Raw genomic sequence first — 17,057 nt, forward strand, 5'->3', positions numbered from 1 at the left:
AATTACAATATTAGGGGTTTTTCCCCGGTTTCGACGGAAGGCTCCGATGTCTCTCCATCTCCGACATATTTATATTATTTTATTGAATTGCATGTGATACATTGGAACAATGGAATAAAATGGATCATACATAATTCAATAAAATAATATAAGACAAAAAATGTTGTGCATCAAAGCGAAAGAATCTTTTGGGACAAGCTAATATATTACTAATGTAGTATCGTAAACGAAAGGTCTAAGAGATATCGGGCGAACTATAAACAATGTCGCGAGAAAGTCAAAGTACCGACAGGTTCAACAATGTATCGTCGGTCCTTCGATCGAATAGTTTCGCGGGAAAGGTCTGCGTGACCCTGGCCACGAGCGTTTGCGGAACACGTGCGCGGTGGGGCTAAGACAAAAGACAAAGGGATGCTAAGGGACAAAGACGAATTAATAGTCAGTTTGAGTTGAGAAGCCAGAGAGTGCGAATTGCGTTATCGAGATAGTGTTGGATCCGTGGTGGCAAGAGTTGGTGGCGAGAGTTGCAAATTTATCTAGTCGTTTTAATTATAATACGTTATTGCGGTTGGTCCATATTAAATAATCATCGTTTTCTGTTTAATCCATTTATTTTAAATAAACTAATTGTAGTAAAGATCCTTACGCTAATTTGTTTTTAACAAAATAAGTATTATATTTCACTGTGATTTTGCATTGCATCAGAATAGAAAACATTCAAAATTACTGAAAGCTGCAAAGAAACTTGATTTATATGTTCTTAAGTATGTTCGAAAGTATGACATTTTTTGTGAAAGTCCATCTCTATTCTCGATTGTCAAATTTTAATTTATTTCGTAAATATAAAGAAAAGAAAGATTTTGAATGGTCATTGTTATAATTATATGCTCAAGCGTAGAAAATAATAAATTCGCCATTTTGTCTTACGGATCTTTCTCCTTGTAACGGCACTCGACAAGATGATTGCCAGATGTGGAAACATCTTCATAGCATATTTTTAACTAGCCAAAGTACCCACTATAAATCTTAGGATTTCTCTAGCTAAGATTCTTCGAACGAACAAATAGTCTTTGTCTTCCTAAACCTTCAAACCTAGTCATTCCCTAAACCTTCTATTACCAACTACGGAAAGATACGGGAAATTTGCCTTTTCTCAGATACGACGCTTTCCGTTAGCAATTTTCTTTCGAGGACGGTTAGCATCCTTCCTCAACCATCAACCTAGAGATTAACCAATAAACAGCAACGTCCATTTCCCTACACTTTCCTAACGAAGGTTTTCCTCGACGAATCCGATGATCTCGTATCCTTAGGCACAACCCATCGTAGTTTTCTTCTGCAGCATAATCGTGACGGAAAGTCAGTTGGTAGTTGATAGTTGACTAGAGTACCTCGACGCATCTTGGCCAATCATCATCCGAACTCTGCCGAATCGCTATCGTAACGCATCGTCTAGAGGTCGAACTTATCGAACCACGAACCGCTAAGTGCAAGTTTCGCGAGTTTTACGTAAAGCGTACATTGAGAGTGTTGTTAGTAAATATAGTGTTAATTATACTGTAGTACTTGTTCAGTACCTATTACGACCTATCTACTTCAGTTTCAAGTTGAAAGGGAAAAAATTCAAACCTGGAAGAGATCAATATTATCGTGCCTTTGAATACTAACCTTGTTTTAGGTTACAAGGTCTACATTGTTACTGCTGTTTCTTGTAATTCTTTCTTCTTCAGCTAGAGATACATAAGAAGGTTAACTTTTTCTGGTAACATTCGTTAATATAAATATATGAACGTGCTCCCTATTATATTATTTTTGGTATTGTAGCATTGAGCGAGCGACGATCAAAATCGGCATACACCATCTCCGAACATATTCTTGTTTCAATATATCTTGTTATTACAAATTCAAAGTGGTGACCCCGGCACGCGATGGAAAACGACAGTGGTGAACGTGCTGTGGTCGAAATAACAAGTGCCGACAAAGAAGTTACGGACAGCATAGGATCTGTATTTTCCGTATGCGCTCCGCCATTCTGGCCCCAAAAAATCGAGCTATGGTTCGTCCTGTTAGAAAAACAGTTCGAACTCGCTCGCATTACCGAAGACGAGAAAAAATTTTCTATGACTCTCGCGAACATCGAGTTACGATATTTAGATCAAGTTCTTGACATATTTGGCGACCTGCCGTCGACAGGGCAATATGAATGGCTGAAAAGGAAACTTATTAAAAAATTCACCGATTCAGACAGTACGAGAATGCAAAAGTTCATCGACGACGAAAAAATTGGCGATAGGACGCCGTCCCAATTCTACCGGGACCTGAGGAAGCTCGCCCCCAAGTCGGTCTCGAACGATTTCGTGCTGGCGATCTGGAAAAATCGCCTTCCAGAGAATATGCAATATGTCCTAACCGCCGTGAGCGTAAATGAGGCGACGATCCTAACGAGGGTAGCCGACGAGATGCACGATATACGGTGCCATGCGGAACGAATGTTAGCAAGAAATGCAACGAACAGCGAACAACAAATTCGCGCCTTAAGCATTGAAGACAGGCTAAGTAAAATAGAGGCGCGAATTGATGCGCTGAGTCTCAACAATGAGCGCCAACCAAGATCACGCTCGAAACGCCGTGGATCGGGTTCCAGTAAAAGAGTCCAGCTGGACAGGCTATGCTACTACCATGAAACCTTTCGAGACCAAGCAAGAAAGTGCTGTGCCCCTTGCAACTGGAACCAGAGGAAACGAGACGGTTCAGTATCCCGCCGCAGATCCCCCGTAACAGACAGGAGTACGAGGATCTCCTTCAACGTGAACGCCGGCGCCAAATTATGCGCAAACCCGCGCAATAAACAACGCGGAGGTAAAAATTTTATCATTGAAACGAGTAAGAAAAACGTACAAATTTCCATAAACCGTGTAAAATTCACTTTTGTTGTACCAGACAGCATCGAGCACCAACAACAACACGAAGATAGTGCAGAAATCCGCAGCGCGTTAATCCTGCCCGAAATCCGAAACAAACGAAACGAAGAGCGGGCAATTACGAAGGAGGAAACTGCGGGAAATAAGAACGTCGTGCGTGCGGGCAAGAAAGTCCGCTTTTCTGAGCGAGTTCAGGTAGAATTTAGATAAGTCAATGGAATAAGCTTGGTACGTAAAATCTACCTAAAACGTTGTCACTGGTAAGGGGGAAGCGGCCCATGACCGTAGAAAAAGTTTAAATTGAAACGGAAAAAATTCAACACTGCGAGAGATCCACGTTATTGTACTCTTGAATACTAACGTTGTTTTGGGTTACAAGGTCTAGACTGTTATTGCTGTTTCTCTTGTAGTCTTCAGCTAGAGTTACATAAGAATATTCTTTTATGTAAATATATTTTGGTATTATAGTACCGTGTGAATGACGATCAAAATCAGCGTACACTATCTCTGTACATATACTTGTTTCAATATATCTTGTTATTACAAATTTATTCACTCGTTCTTTTATCAAACAAGCCTACACGTCAATCATCTCATCCTAATATACTATTCAATTTTTTTTTAGCCGTCTAATTCTACAAATAATTAATACCTATAACATAAAATACGTACATGTATACATGTTTCAAAAATCACGATTAGCGAGAATTTCGTAACAATTCTCATAAAAACGATACCCAAACGTCGTGTTTCGTGGGTGTTGGCAAGGATTCCTCCCCCCTCCCCTCCCCCTCCACCCACCACACAAACACTCACATATCGTCTTCCGATATCGCGCTCCGTTATCGCGACCTTGCGCCTGGAAAATCAGCCGTAAGCTTAACCTAGCCAACCCAGTATCTAATTCAAAGTGTAACGCGTCTGCCTAATAATGCCTGATTATGAAGATCAGGAAGTGACGTACTAATCGAGCAATCTGTCGGTTAAGGTCACTCGAAACTAAGGACGCGTTTCCACGGGGTCTAGTTCAAGTGCCCAGGGAGCTCGTCGTCGTTGCTCGACAGAAATGGAATTAATTGTCCGGAGTTATTGGGATCGAGATTTAACTCCAAGAGAGAAAATGTGAAAGAGTCTTGCGGTGGATTTACGTTGGTGGTAGTTGCTGTCTCGGATATTATATTTATGGAGGGCAAACGTAAATCGCCTACGTAAAAAATATAGAACGGTTAAATTTGTAATTTATTTGGTAACCAATTATTAACATATAAATATGGCATTTTCAAATTAATAGGAAATTTTTTAAGTGATGTGCCGCTATACTATATTATGGTCCGGTGCGTTATAATAATATAATAATGATAATATTGTAATTTTGGAAAAGAATTCCAAAAATCTAATGCGTCTTTAGTGGCTTAGAAACAACATGTACATTACTTTATTTCTATTTTTCGACTGATCGCATCGCGACGTTTGGTTAATAGCAGAATTTAAAATGTCCATTTTTTAAACAACTATTTTTCAATCATCGAGATTCTTAGACGAACGATATTCTCCGTCAACTTCGTTACAAAATACATATTTCACTCGTCACTTGCATACATATTTCACTCTTCACTTACATACATATTTCACACTTTAAACACGTTCGATGCATACATGGCAGAGTGGAACTTTCATTTTTCAGTATCCTCCTCCCGAGAAAACGAAGACCCTCGCAGATGAACCTTGTCGACAGATTTTATATCCTACAAGTTGATATGATTTGATTGGATAATAAAATGAATCAGGAGAATCGCAGGTGTTGCGATTGACGTCAATGAGGAATACCTATCATGTCATGCTCGTCCATGATAATGCGTAAAAAAGTTTTCGAGAAAAGGGAGAGAAAAGTCTATATTCCTATGGGTATAAAAAATTGAACGATCGACATGGAAACCACGAGGAAACCTATTATTTCAAATGTGTCAGGGTTGTGCCTGCCTCGTTATGCGAGGTCTTTCTCTCACTATGCATTTTCAGTTTCAACAATTCTATCAGTATCGTTTTCATTTTATTTATCAAACTTTTATAGTTCATCTCATCTTCTATAGTTCTATAGTTCATCTCTAGCATTTTATTCTATTTCATATTTTTATGAATCTAAGAAAAAAAAAAAAAAAGAATGGAATCCAAATAGTAACTTGTTTCATTTATTAAATATTGCAACAAATATTCTACTTTGGATATTTTATATTATGTTTATCCTATATATATATATATATATATATATATATATATATATATATATATATATATATATCTTTGTACTTTTACCTTTTTTATATTTTTTTTACTATATTCGTTAAACGTAGGAATATTATCATTTCGCAAATCTTTCACTTTTATCGCAAAGATTCTCTGTCACTTGAGGATTAGTTGTTGTTCATTACAGCATCAAATAGACGACTCGAGGGGCCGGCAAGACGTTTCACCTGTTAACGAGTAACTGGAGGAGCAATGACGCGTCTGCCGGTAGGTAAACACCGGTTCCATTCCCTGCCACAATAATACGCTCTCCAGTCTGTTGTTTCTCGATCGATTCTGTATCAATTACCCGCCCCCTTCGCTCAAACTCTATTTTCTGTTCAGCTGGTAAACGTAAGCGAAGTTTTTCCCCTCGTCTCAAAGTACGCGAGATATCATCGAGCGAGGACGATAACAAAAACGCAAATGCACTTTACCATCGCGCCTTCAAGTGGTTCCAACAATGATGCACGATAAAGGCATCGAATGATAGAGCTCTCCCTCTCTCTCTCTCTCTCTACTCGTGACGTCAGAGTGATTGCTTATCACCTCGCGCGCCACTCTCAAAAGCGGTTTCTGCATAAAAGACGGGGCTGCTTGAAAGGCGACAGCTTATTCGTATAATCGATATGGAAAACGAATGACCATAGAGAAACAATTCAGATAAAATGCGAGGGTTGCCTATGAAGGTTTAGGTGTTATCAATTTAAAAGTGAAGCATGGAGTTCGTAATGAATTAATATAAATTAACTTGAATAGGAACCTAGCAATAGAGATCTTAACGATGGTTTGGAATAATGTTCGAAAGGTTTACAATAATAAGGAAGTAACTTTATATTTAAATTGTATTTGTTGGAAACGAAGAAACATATACATACGCAGATTTTATATTCAAGTTACGTATTATACGAGTGAAACCTAAATGATGGAAAAGATAGAATCTACTTTTCAAGAATAGCAATCATTCTATCGTTACTCTATCACAAACACTAACGCAAACACTGACACAAAAGATCATCATCTGTCTCTTTTGCAGGCTTTGAGATATTATTGATAGGCTTTGAGGCTCATCGAGATCATGCAATCCACATCAAAAGCCAGTATACAATAACCGATTTCACCGTTAGCTGTAGTCTTTTGTCTTCGACTAAATCGTTCTCTTTGCTTTTGAGCAAAAATTTCTGAAACTATTTCATCGTACCGATGACAACTTATCATTGGCATTATTTATCAAGAATCTAACGGATCCTTGATCCATGCACCCTCAAAGCGGATTATGTCTGTTCTTTTTCTAAATTCTTAAACAGCCCTGACGACTACGTTTGTTCTATGTTGTACGAATTTAAATGGATCGAACGTTCGATGAATATAAATCCTGGACTCGTTTGACCATCGAAAAAATTATGTTTCATCTCCTGATACTGATCTTACTCGAAGCGAGGAGAATTCGAATTTCCTTTTGTCTTATCTTTCATATCAATTATAACGTTTTTTCGTTGTTGTTAAAATTCATAATCACTCAAAAGGTAAGTTGCATTCATAGTTACACAAAAGTTATTCCACCGAATATATCTGAAAGGTATTTAAAATCGAAGAAGAATTAATAACTTTTAAAATCCTTCTTCGATCATCCTCTCGTTGCAACAATGTAAATCTGATTATTTTTCAACTTCCAGTCTATATAATTATATAGTATTCGGTAAAAAAACTGATTTTTATCATTTCTAACGTGGCTTTTGCATTTCTAATTTATATCATAGCAGATCGCACATTATTTCTAGAACGAATATTCATATTTTTTCAAATAACATCGATCGATCAGGACCAGAGTCAGATGAACACGGGGGAACCGCTTACGCTACACGATCGAGTACTTTGTAACAAGTTCATCGCGTATTTCTCGCAATCCTGTTCCACTTATCAAGCAAATACGATACATCGTAATCGCTCGATCGAGCTAGCCATATTTATCCAGCAGCAAAGTAATGTGGTTCTGCCTCTTAAGACGTTCCGCTCGTATTTCCTTCTGACTACCCTGACGTTTTAATATGCGCCAGTTATCGATGCGATCCGATCGATCGAAGTTATTAATCCAGTGTTAGCAATTTTGACTCGATACATAAAATTACACGATCCTTTTAATGTAAGCCGTTGAAAGTACGAAAGAAATTGTGGAAGAAGAACAAAATTTCGGAATTCGTTTTAGACGACACGGTGTCGTTACCGTGTTTGCAATTTCCTAATGTCCGGAATTCCATTAGCAGGGACGCCAGTTCCGTTGCTTTGTTTCAAGGAGGAAGCTCAAAATTGCGAGCTAATGGTGCGTAACAGAGTTGTTACAGCCGTTAGGTTTAGAATATCGGTCGTTCGCTCGCGGAAACTGCGTTTTCGTTGTATTTGATGACGTAAGGTACGCGATGAGGTGAGAAATTAAGGATGGCGCGGAAGATTTGTTGGTTGTGATGGATCTGTTCGGAGGCTGTAGATTATTATTTCTTAGGAAATTAGGAGAGAATACTTTGTTAGAGATCAATCTAGTTCTTGAGTCTAGTTTTTAATAATTTTCTATTATTAACGATCTTTCTTAAATTAATTAAACTTATATATAAACGGCAAGAATAGACGAGAACTGGACTTTTGAGATTTGAAAATTTGGAATGACGCAAAAGAGGAGAGGCAGAGGCAAAGATCGGTTCACTGAGGAATAGCAACGAAACATTTCCACTGCCAATATGACGTTCTCGAGAAAGGGTATCGTTCGAAAATATCGATAGAAAACGGGCGAAAAAAAAAAAACAGGGTAAAAAAAGATCAAGTAAAAGGGAAAATGGAAAGCGCAAGGGGGGGGGGGGAGGGGAGGGAAAGGGAATGGAAACGGGAAGAAGGAAAGAATAAAAGCAGAAAGTTGGGCACGAATGTACGTCAGGGCTCACAGCTCGATCATAAACGTACCGTGGACGATCGTGTTTCTGTCAGCTACTTCAATGCCAATTAACCGCTCTTCCGTTTCTCACCGAGTGGAAAGCATCGATCCGCGGCACGAATACCGAGTGCATCGCCGGCTAGGAGGCTGCTTGCCGGTCTTTAATTAATCGCGCGTGACAATCATTGCCTGTCGTTCTTAAGTTGGAGCCCGGAGGGCGCGCTTTACCCCGATCGGCGAAGACAACTCTCAACGACTTTCGATCGAACCTTGATAATCGATTTTCCGTCCATCTATTTCATTAGCTGAGTATTAGTTGTCCCAACGGTTGCTTTCCGCGAAACAAAGTTTCTTTCCATCACGACAAAAGTGCCGAGAAACGATAAAAAAGAGAGTTGATCTACACGTGGAAAGTTCGAAGGATTTCAGCTATCTTTGAAATTGTAGACAATTCTTTATGGCTTTAAAACGGATTCTCCATTAATTAAAGCATAAAGCGTTTGTAAGAGAAAAAGTCTGTTGATTTTCGTTTGAAGTAAAGCAAGTATAACGCGTAGAATACCAGGTTTTTCTTTAATTATCCCTTTTCCGCACGTTTATGTAGTTTTCTATGTGCTCTGTTACGTCGAATGATAAAGTGACCGGCATATTATGCCGGAAATTTCAATTTTTCGAATTTTCTACCATCTTTCTCGCGTATATCGAACTTGTTTTCAAGACTAAATTCCAAATTCGAAACATTCGGAACTATTGGTTGTCGCTCGATCGGTAAAGCGGAGCTTCATCGATCGCGGCTGTTACTTTCGTGGTGACCACTTGGCAACTTGCGGTGCTGTTTATCCCGATGCAAACTTCACTTTGACCTATCCAAATCCTCGGTTAAAGATCGCGGTATCTGTTCAACAAACAGAAGAAGAAGAAAGATCGCGTTTGCATAAACTGGGAATTCTCTATCGCTTTAAAGATTTCGGCATAAATTAGATTCTAGCGAATCGACATTTCCCATGATCTTATAAAGTTTATAAGATGCACTATATGATCTAATTTGTCGAAGCGTGTTGTCATCAACGAGGCAGAATATTTAATAGAACTAGCAATAACTTATCGATTGACTTTGAAATTGAAACTTCATAAGTGGGTCAATATGAGCGTTACGATCGTTCGCGAAGAGACTCGATCGCGAGGAAACGCGTCAGCGAGAGGCGTAAATTCTCGCTACGATTCTGATAATCGACGCCGCGAACCAGTCGTTCCCTTGTTTCGATTAAGATAACAGAGTTAGTTCAAACGATTGTAACGCTGAATTAACAGGGTTAATATAATTTTTAATAATATTTAAAATAATTAACACGTTACAAATGATTTAACTTAATTGATGATACAATTAGTTTAATAGTTATAATTCGACTCGACTTTATAATATTTCTTGACGTATTCGTTTGACTATGCGACTATGCGACTATGCGACTATGCGACTACGCGTGAAATATGTATCTCATCTATAATTGCAACGAGATTAATTGCTTTTCCTAGCGTTCCCTTATTTTTTCCTATTCGTATATTTATATCTCAGTATATATCGACAGTCACTCGCTTACGTTTAGGATTTTTTACTTTTTTTTAATGTATCGTACGTTTATTAGTTTTTCATAGAATGTAGCGACCCCAAGTATCGAACGACGATATATATGTCGGGTTTTCGTTAGAAATTTTACGCGTGTAATAATTAATAAGTATAACAAAAGCTAATGACAATGTTCCTGGGTTCAATAACGAATCCACGGTCAACGGGTAAACTCTTTGTACAATGAAATACATTTTGTAGCACGCAGAAACGTTAACTCAGACGCTGGGTTACTATCAGACCGACTGCCAAGACGATGACAGTAAACTCTCCAAGGTGAGTTGCAAAATAAAAGACAGATACAGTCACATTTGTCAATTACATATTTATCGGGAGTATCAACAAATTCCCAAGCGCCGTAACTAGGCAGTCCCGCGTAGGCAAACCAACATTGCTCCTGATCGAGATTTGATTGTTTATATGATATATGACCGTGGCTACGTTCGGCGACCAGTTATGTCACCTCGAGCCCAAGTATTGGGGATCTTCCTAAAGAAAGGCCCGATGTCTCTACATCTCCGACATATATATAGGTAGTATACAGAGCAGAATACATAGAAATCTGTTAAGGTACAGTTCAATCTGTATCAAATATTTATTAAATTTGTCAAAAAGTACGGCCATAAAGTCAGGTAGTCGTTCCACCAATATCATTCAGCAACTATCTACTTTAATATTCATTTCGTGCCAGGCCAAAAATTCCGTCAATCCAATTACCTCTGATTTTCAGCATCAGCTCCCTCGGAGCAACATGAAAAATTCAAATCAAGTTTCACTATCGCGATTCGTTCGTACGAACCACTGGCGCTATCAGGCCCATTACGTACACCGATCGTTGAAACTCGTTTCGTTGCTGCTCGCGGTTTCGTTTATCTCTGCTGTGCATTTTCCTTCAATCTATTCCCTTCCGAACCCTAGAAGCCCATTTTCTCAGACAATCGAGGATCGCGACGGTTCATGCGCTTCGTAACATCTAAAAACCAAAACAATTATCCAGGTTGCATATGCACCTTGCAAAGAAATTGATATTTAGTTTGCGTATTCAACGAACTGTGCTGGAAATAGAATCGTTCGAATTACGGAAATGGTCGGAAACACAATAGAATTGGTCAAATAATAATAGAGATAAACGTACGAAAGTTGAAATTAAGATCTTGTTTAGATTAGAACGGAGGGCTCGGTGGAAAAATTGTACGAGTACGTTTCCTCAAAATATTGTATTTTTCCTCAGGAATAAGATAAGTAGAGGAAATAACGTTGTCGAGATATTCACGTGTTTCTAGATAAATTTGATACTCTGTACGTCTTTAATTTTGTTTAAAATTTTCATGCCTCTCTGAGGATCTATAATATTATTCTTCGATATTTGGAAATATTCACGATACGATAACTTCTCGCGTTAAAAATCTTCTCAGTCATTCTCCTTTTTCCGCCGTTTAATTTTCTCCCCGAGCTCTTCAAATATTCTTTCAAACGACAGTTTCTAATATATTCTATTGTTCGAGCTTTACTTGCAAATAAAATAAACTTCATTTACTCCTTCCTTTTGAGAATAAACGATAAAAAGGTCACGGGTCATGTCAAATCTGTTCATCTCTTTTTCAACTCTTTTTTTCTTGTAATAACGATGTATCGAGGGAGACCTAACTGCATAAGAGGGACTTTGTTTGTGCAGCGTTAACGTTCGTAGCAGCGTAACAATCTTAGAGGCCGAGGAAAAATGACGGCCTCGGCAACGGAAATCGCATCTTCTTTCCTGTCGATTGGTAAGCTATGTCTTAAGAAATTTCACCATTTTGCATCCGTTAATTCCCTGTTGTTATTACGTCGCCTGAGCTTCGAAACATTATAATCATTATATCGTATTTCGAACGTTGAGGCCAATTTCCATATAAAGTGAAATATTCTTTCTTATATAAATTTTTATAACTTTGATTCGTTACTGGACTACGCCAATTTAACTCAACTCAATCTATATTGTTATAATCAGAATATAAGAGACGCAATTGCAGGGATTCGTTTCGTTCTCTATAATGAACATTTTACTTTGGATATTTTGTACTATCTTTGCGCGTTCAAATTTTTCCTAAATGCACAAATATTATTTATTATTATTTATTATTATTTATTATTATTTATCATACGCATAATATTCTAAATCGTGATAAACATTACGTTATCTTATAATATATATACAAATATACATATATAGTTGGCACGAACTCCTAACGAAATACAGTTTATCTCAAATAGCAATCTTAAAAGAGATCGTTATCACCGTAAACCGAACACGCGTTTGAAGATGATACAGCGACTATAATCGAGTTGCAAGCTTCGATTTCACGTAGGATATTCAAGAACGCGGGCTACGAGCTTATAAATATCAATCAGACACCGAATGACCGTACGTACAGCCGCGTACAATAAATTTCAGATTTACCAGAGGAGTGAATAGACTCGATAAAACGATCGTGGACCAGAAATGACCGATACGTTTCTTAATTAGCACGTAAACAAGCGTGACGCGCACACTTGTACACGCTTTCAAAAATAACATAAAACGTTGCTCTCTGTTTTGCACAGTGGCCAATTTGCCCGGCATATGCAACTGTTTCGTACGTAAATCGCGACCTCTTCTCTGCAAATTTTGTATGAAACCCGTGTATTCTTCTCAATGATCCATGTCTGCCTTTGTCTGTCATTTAATATTGGCGAATGCAATTAATACGCGATTAATTGTAGGCGGGAGAAAATTACGTGTGAGAGCATGTCGGTATTGGTGATATTATTAAATGCATTTTGTGCACATCTTTCTTACAATAAATTTATCCAAGGTCTTTGTTGCATGTTTAATAATCTTTGGATTTTTTCTGTTCGTCTGTTGCGTTGCGCAAAATTTACGTCACAACAGCTTTTTGATTCAAAAGATAAGTAATTTTTTTTTGGAAAAGAAATTGTAATAGAAATCTGTTTAATAAAAATCCTCCTTGCAAACTATGGTATTCCGACCATTTGAAATTTGGGCAATTTCAAGAGAAAATGTACGCACAGAAACGCGAGACTGAATATAGAGATACGTAGATATAGAGATTAGATAGGGTGTATGATGTGTTCTTCTAGCAAGAACAGCCTTTCGTAACGATGGAACTTTCCGTGAATGGAAACGTTGCTTAAAGAATACAGACAGAACTTGGTCATTTCCTTACTAAGCTGATTATTCTAAACGCGTGACCCAATAACAATGTTCAGAATCTCCAATAAGTCTCGCAACAATATTCAAAATTGACTACGAAACTTATCTAAAACTACGTTGTCCAGACTTAATAAATGAATATTTAAACCAAAAGCATAAATAGATATCTCGCCATATTTTCTCCCATGTTAATATAACAAGCCAATTTCCATTATACTGCGGAATAGTCAATTTCTAAAATCTACAAGATAACGAAGCTTTTATCATAGATAAAGGTCAGGTTACAAGGATCGAGGATGATTGTCCGTATCGGTTCGCAGAATTTCCAGACGCACGTTTCTCACGAATCACGTAGGCTTCGTTAACGAAGTACTAAATGTAATCGAGGACGAAGATCGAGGAGATCGATGGCGAATAGGGAGTCATGGTGGTTGGAAGCCGCCAGAGCAAAGGAGCCAATTAAAAAGCAATTTCGACGTTGCCGTAAAAATATCGGATTAATCTAATTTCGGCTTCGTTATCTTGGATTTAATCTTTGTCGAGGCGGATCCGGCGGTTCAAAACTAATTTACATGTATATGGGAAGCGAACAGCTCTCGAGAGCGACCATTTATATTTGCAACTGCTCCGTCCACTTCAACGTCTGTCGTCTAATCGAGACACGCTGTATGCCGGGAAATTTTCACCAACTATCTGTAACTACCATGGCTGATTGCTCTTTAGAGCGCGACCGTTTCGTCGTTTTACGGAAACGATGCGAATTCCAGTTAACGTTCGCCGCGTTTCCCTCTACGTTTAACAGAGTGACGCTCGGTTTACATCGAAACGAGAAGATGAGAACGGACACACTTATCATGCCGCTGTAGCTCAGTTTTCACACTGCATGTGAAACCGAAGCCAATAGGTCACGTAGCACTTGTTTCACGTAAAACGATAGTATTTGGTGCTTTCAAGTCTCTGTACGGTAGAGGAATAGCATATTTGTTTCCGTATAGCCAAATCTTCTTACTTTATTAAGTAATAGAGGGATCATTACCTAACGATCGTCATTCTTTTCAAGAAATACTCGATAGATACTCAGCTGCGCTTGAAGGGATGTTTCGAGTCAAATAAAACAACAGGTCAACGTTAATAAAGTGGCCTCGATTCGTTCGAAGTGGCGTGACTCGAGGATGAATGAGACGACGATAAGTCGTAGAAACTCGAAAAGATATCTCGTATCAGGTAAATTATAGTAATAAAATGATTTCAAATTACTCGAACTGAGATAAAACTTGTTTTCAAAACAGGAGAGGATGTGAAATGTAACCGAGAAAAGCGCAGGTTGATACTACACAAAGAGATCGATCAAACGTATATTTATCGGATTTAGGACAACGTCTAGGATTTTCCAGCCGTTTTATAGATTTCCTAGGTTTTTCTCTTTCGTCTTGCTTTGACGTCATGTCGCGGGATAAACGGCTGTAGGAACGATCGCAATCGCGTCGCGAGAACGACATCGAAAATAAGAATTGACAAGGCCTTGTCCGAACGAGTGTTATCGACACCGCAGCTTTAGAGCGTTTCTGTCGTTAAAAATGTTTCTGGCGTTAAAGATGTTTCTGTCGACAAAGAGAATTGACGTTCCTTGTTAATTGAATCGAAGCGACCTTGGACCTCTGAAACGAAAGTTTTCACAATTAGCAGCATCACGGTCAGGGTCGGTACGATCCACCACGAGGAACCGCGAATCGAATCCTTGTATGGAGGATTAAAAGTCAAAAGTCCAAGGATACGTAATCGAAGAAACGTTGTTTCGCGTCAAACCACGAGAATATAAAATTAATGAGTTGAAGCAAGGACTTGGAATAGATCGAGTTCGATGGGCTTTTAAATATCCTACGATATTGAAATAAATATAACACGACAAAGACAATCTCGTTTCTTCCTTTTCTAGCTTTTCTCAATTCCTTCTGTATACATCGTATTCGATTTTGTAACTACAATAGTATTGTTAGATTATGAACGATACGATTTGCGTCAAAAGTTTGGGTTACTTGATTTTCAAGTTTAATTTTTAATAAAGAGCGTAAAACTTAATCACTGTTGCGATAATCAAGCAATCTATGATAATTCAAGAATACTAATAGAGATTCTCGATTTGAAATTTAAACATATTGTATCTATGCTCTTCATTTTAATAAAATATTCCACCGTTTCAACTATTTAACGACTACCATTTTTTCTCCACTGATTTTTCTTTGAATTGCAGCACAGAGAATTCTGCATTCTGTAAACCCAATCTTTTATTATTTACAATTTTCAATCAACAACTCTGTGTTTTCTCAAGGAAAAAGAACGAGAGCGAAGGAAATCGTATACCTTTGTAGATGTTAATTCCCATCGATGAAATAAACTCTACGAAAGCTGATAACTCGTTCGAAGAACGAGGACTAATAAACAGCCCGTGATAATTGCAAATCGCGTTACTACGAGTAATCGAACTACTTGCAGAGTTTTCCTCGGAGACGTACTCTTCTTACGCTTTATTTGGCGACGTAAACGCTTCGTTATGCCAATTGCACAAGGACCGCGAGAAGAAATGTTGACGCCGAGGCGAAAAGGAGAAGAGAAATAAATCATACTACAGACTTCGTTATCGTGATCGTACGATGTAACCAGAGTTCCTCTCTTTTCCTTCTCCCTCATTATCGTGATATGATTTACGATCGCTAGTCGAGATTTTATTGATCGAAGCCGATTCCAGACTAACGTGAATTTTTTCTAATCCGTATCGTTTCAATGGGATGCATCGCGTTCCCCTGTAAACGAATAAAGGAGTCCTATACACGAATGAAAAGCTGTTGATTGTGACAGAGAAATCAGTTACCAATTGGCTGTTTGATTGAAACTGGAACGGCGATCTATGCCGATAGCCTCAATCGTATTGATAAGAGAGATTTTCCCACTTGGAGAATATAAAAGAAATTCGAAACTCTGTAGAAAACAGGTCAAATGGTATTTTAAGTATATCAGAGTAGACAGACTTTTTTTTCTACTTAAAAAGGATGCTAATCCTCGTGCGATCCTACAATTTCTATGATTCAATTGTTCTCTTATTTCATGGTAAAAGAGGAAATTTCAATGTTTCTCTAAGAAGAACTTTCAATATTCAATATTTTAAGGAATCGATAAGGACTTTATTATGGAATTGAAGCGAGAAATTACGTTCACGTGTTAAGAACGATTCTCTCATATATTCCTGGGGAAGAAATTTTTTTAATAATAGAAAAACACAAGTCGAGAATGAAATTATATAGCAAGGATAGCTTCTATTTTATTGCGTGATAAAAATGTTTCTATCGAATCTAACGAGAATACGAAGGTTTGTGCTTGTCTCTTGCTATTCGTCTGTACGAGGAATGTGACCTAATTTCAAGTTGTTTAGGACTTTTCTAATTTTCAAATGAAGTACAAAGAGTGCCGAGAAATAAATTTCAACTGCAAACAAGGTTCATTATCGCTTTAAACTCTTTAACTTTAAATTTGTAAAAGGACAAAGGAAGCAGAGGAAGAAAATTTACTTCCTTTGGACGCTAACTTGAGAAACTTCTTATTATTATGTACCAACTGTGTTGTAACTGACTATAAATATCCGTTTTATATATATATATATATATATATATAACTGTTCCGCTGCTAGGTGTACCACTTATGCATCTCGTGGCCTTTATATAGAATACGATTGACGGAATTTGATTTGAAAGTAACGTCAATGTGTCATAAGGAAGGTATCGATTTAACAAGAATCCATTCAAATCTTTTTATTCGGAGAAAAACAAATCGCTACTTAATACAACATTTCATTGAATAAACTTTTATTGAATAACGACTTTGTTATCTCTTTCGTTTGGTTATCTTTTTTTGCAGTTATACTTATTATACTATGTTAAAGTTGAATTAACATTTATTATATTTATTACTTGATTTAAATCATGATAATTATCTTCAATATTAAAATCAAATTTTCTATAATAAAATGCAAATATTTATTTGCATTTTAAGCAACTTAATTTTCACAGTTTTTCAATATCAGAATTACTAAAGTAATCCTCTGTATATCGATATTGAAAT

General features: G+C 37.6%; 2 protein-coding genes across 3 annotated transcripts in view; one reads left to right on the top strand and one right to left on the bottom strand.

Moving 5' to 3' along the window:
- Positions 1-17,057, bottom strand: part of LOC100647134 (synaptotagmin-6) — a 98,544-nt gene that overhangs the window by 30,600 nt on the left and 50,887 nt on the right. The gene's annotated exons all lie outside the window — the stretch shown is intronic.
- On the top strand, positions 124-3,472 carry LOC105667123. 2 transcript variants are annotated; one of them, XM_012320424.3, is made up of 4 exons: positions 251-567; positions 1,343-1,748; positions 1,825-2,859; positions 2,941-3,472. In XM_012320424.3, exons 3-4 carry the CDS (start codon positions 1,929-1,931, stop codon positions 3,129-3,131), a joined length of 1,122 nt encoding a protein of 373 aa, XP_012175814.2. In that variant the 5' UTR covers positions 251-567; positions 1,343-1,748; positions 1,825-1,928; the 3' UTR covers positions 3,132-3,472. The 2 variants fall into 2 exon arrangements, with proteins under 2 accessions (XP_012175815.2, XP_012175814.2); XM_012320425.2 differs by having other exon boundaries at positions 124-1,748; positions 2,945-3,472.

Source organism: Bombus terrestris, chromosome 2, assembly GCF_910591885.1.
Source record: "Bombus terrestris chromosome 2, iyBomTerr1.2, whole genome shotgun sequence".
NCBI lineage: Eukaryota > Metazoa > Arthropoda > Insecta > Hymenoptera > Apidae > Bombus > Bombus terrestris.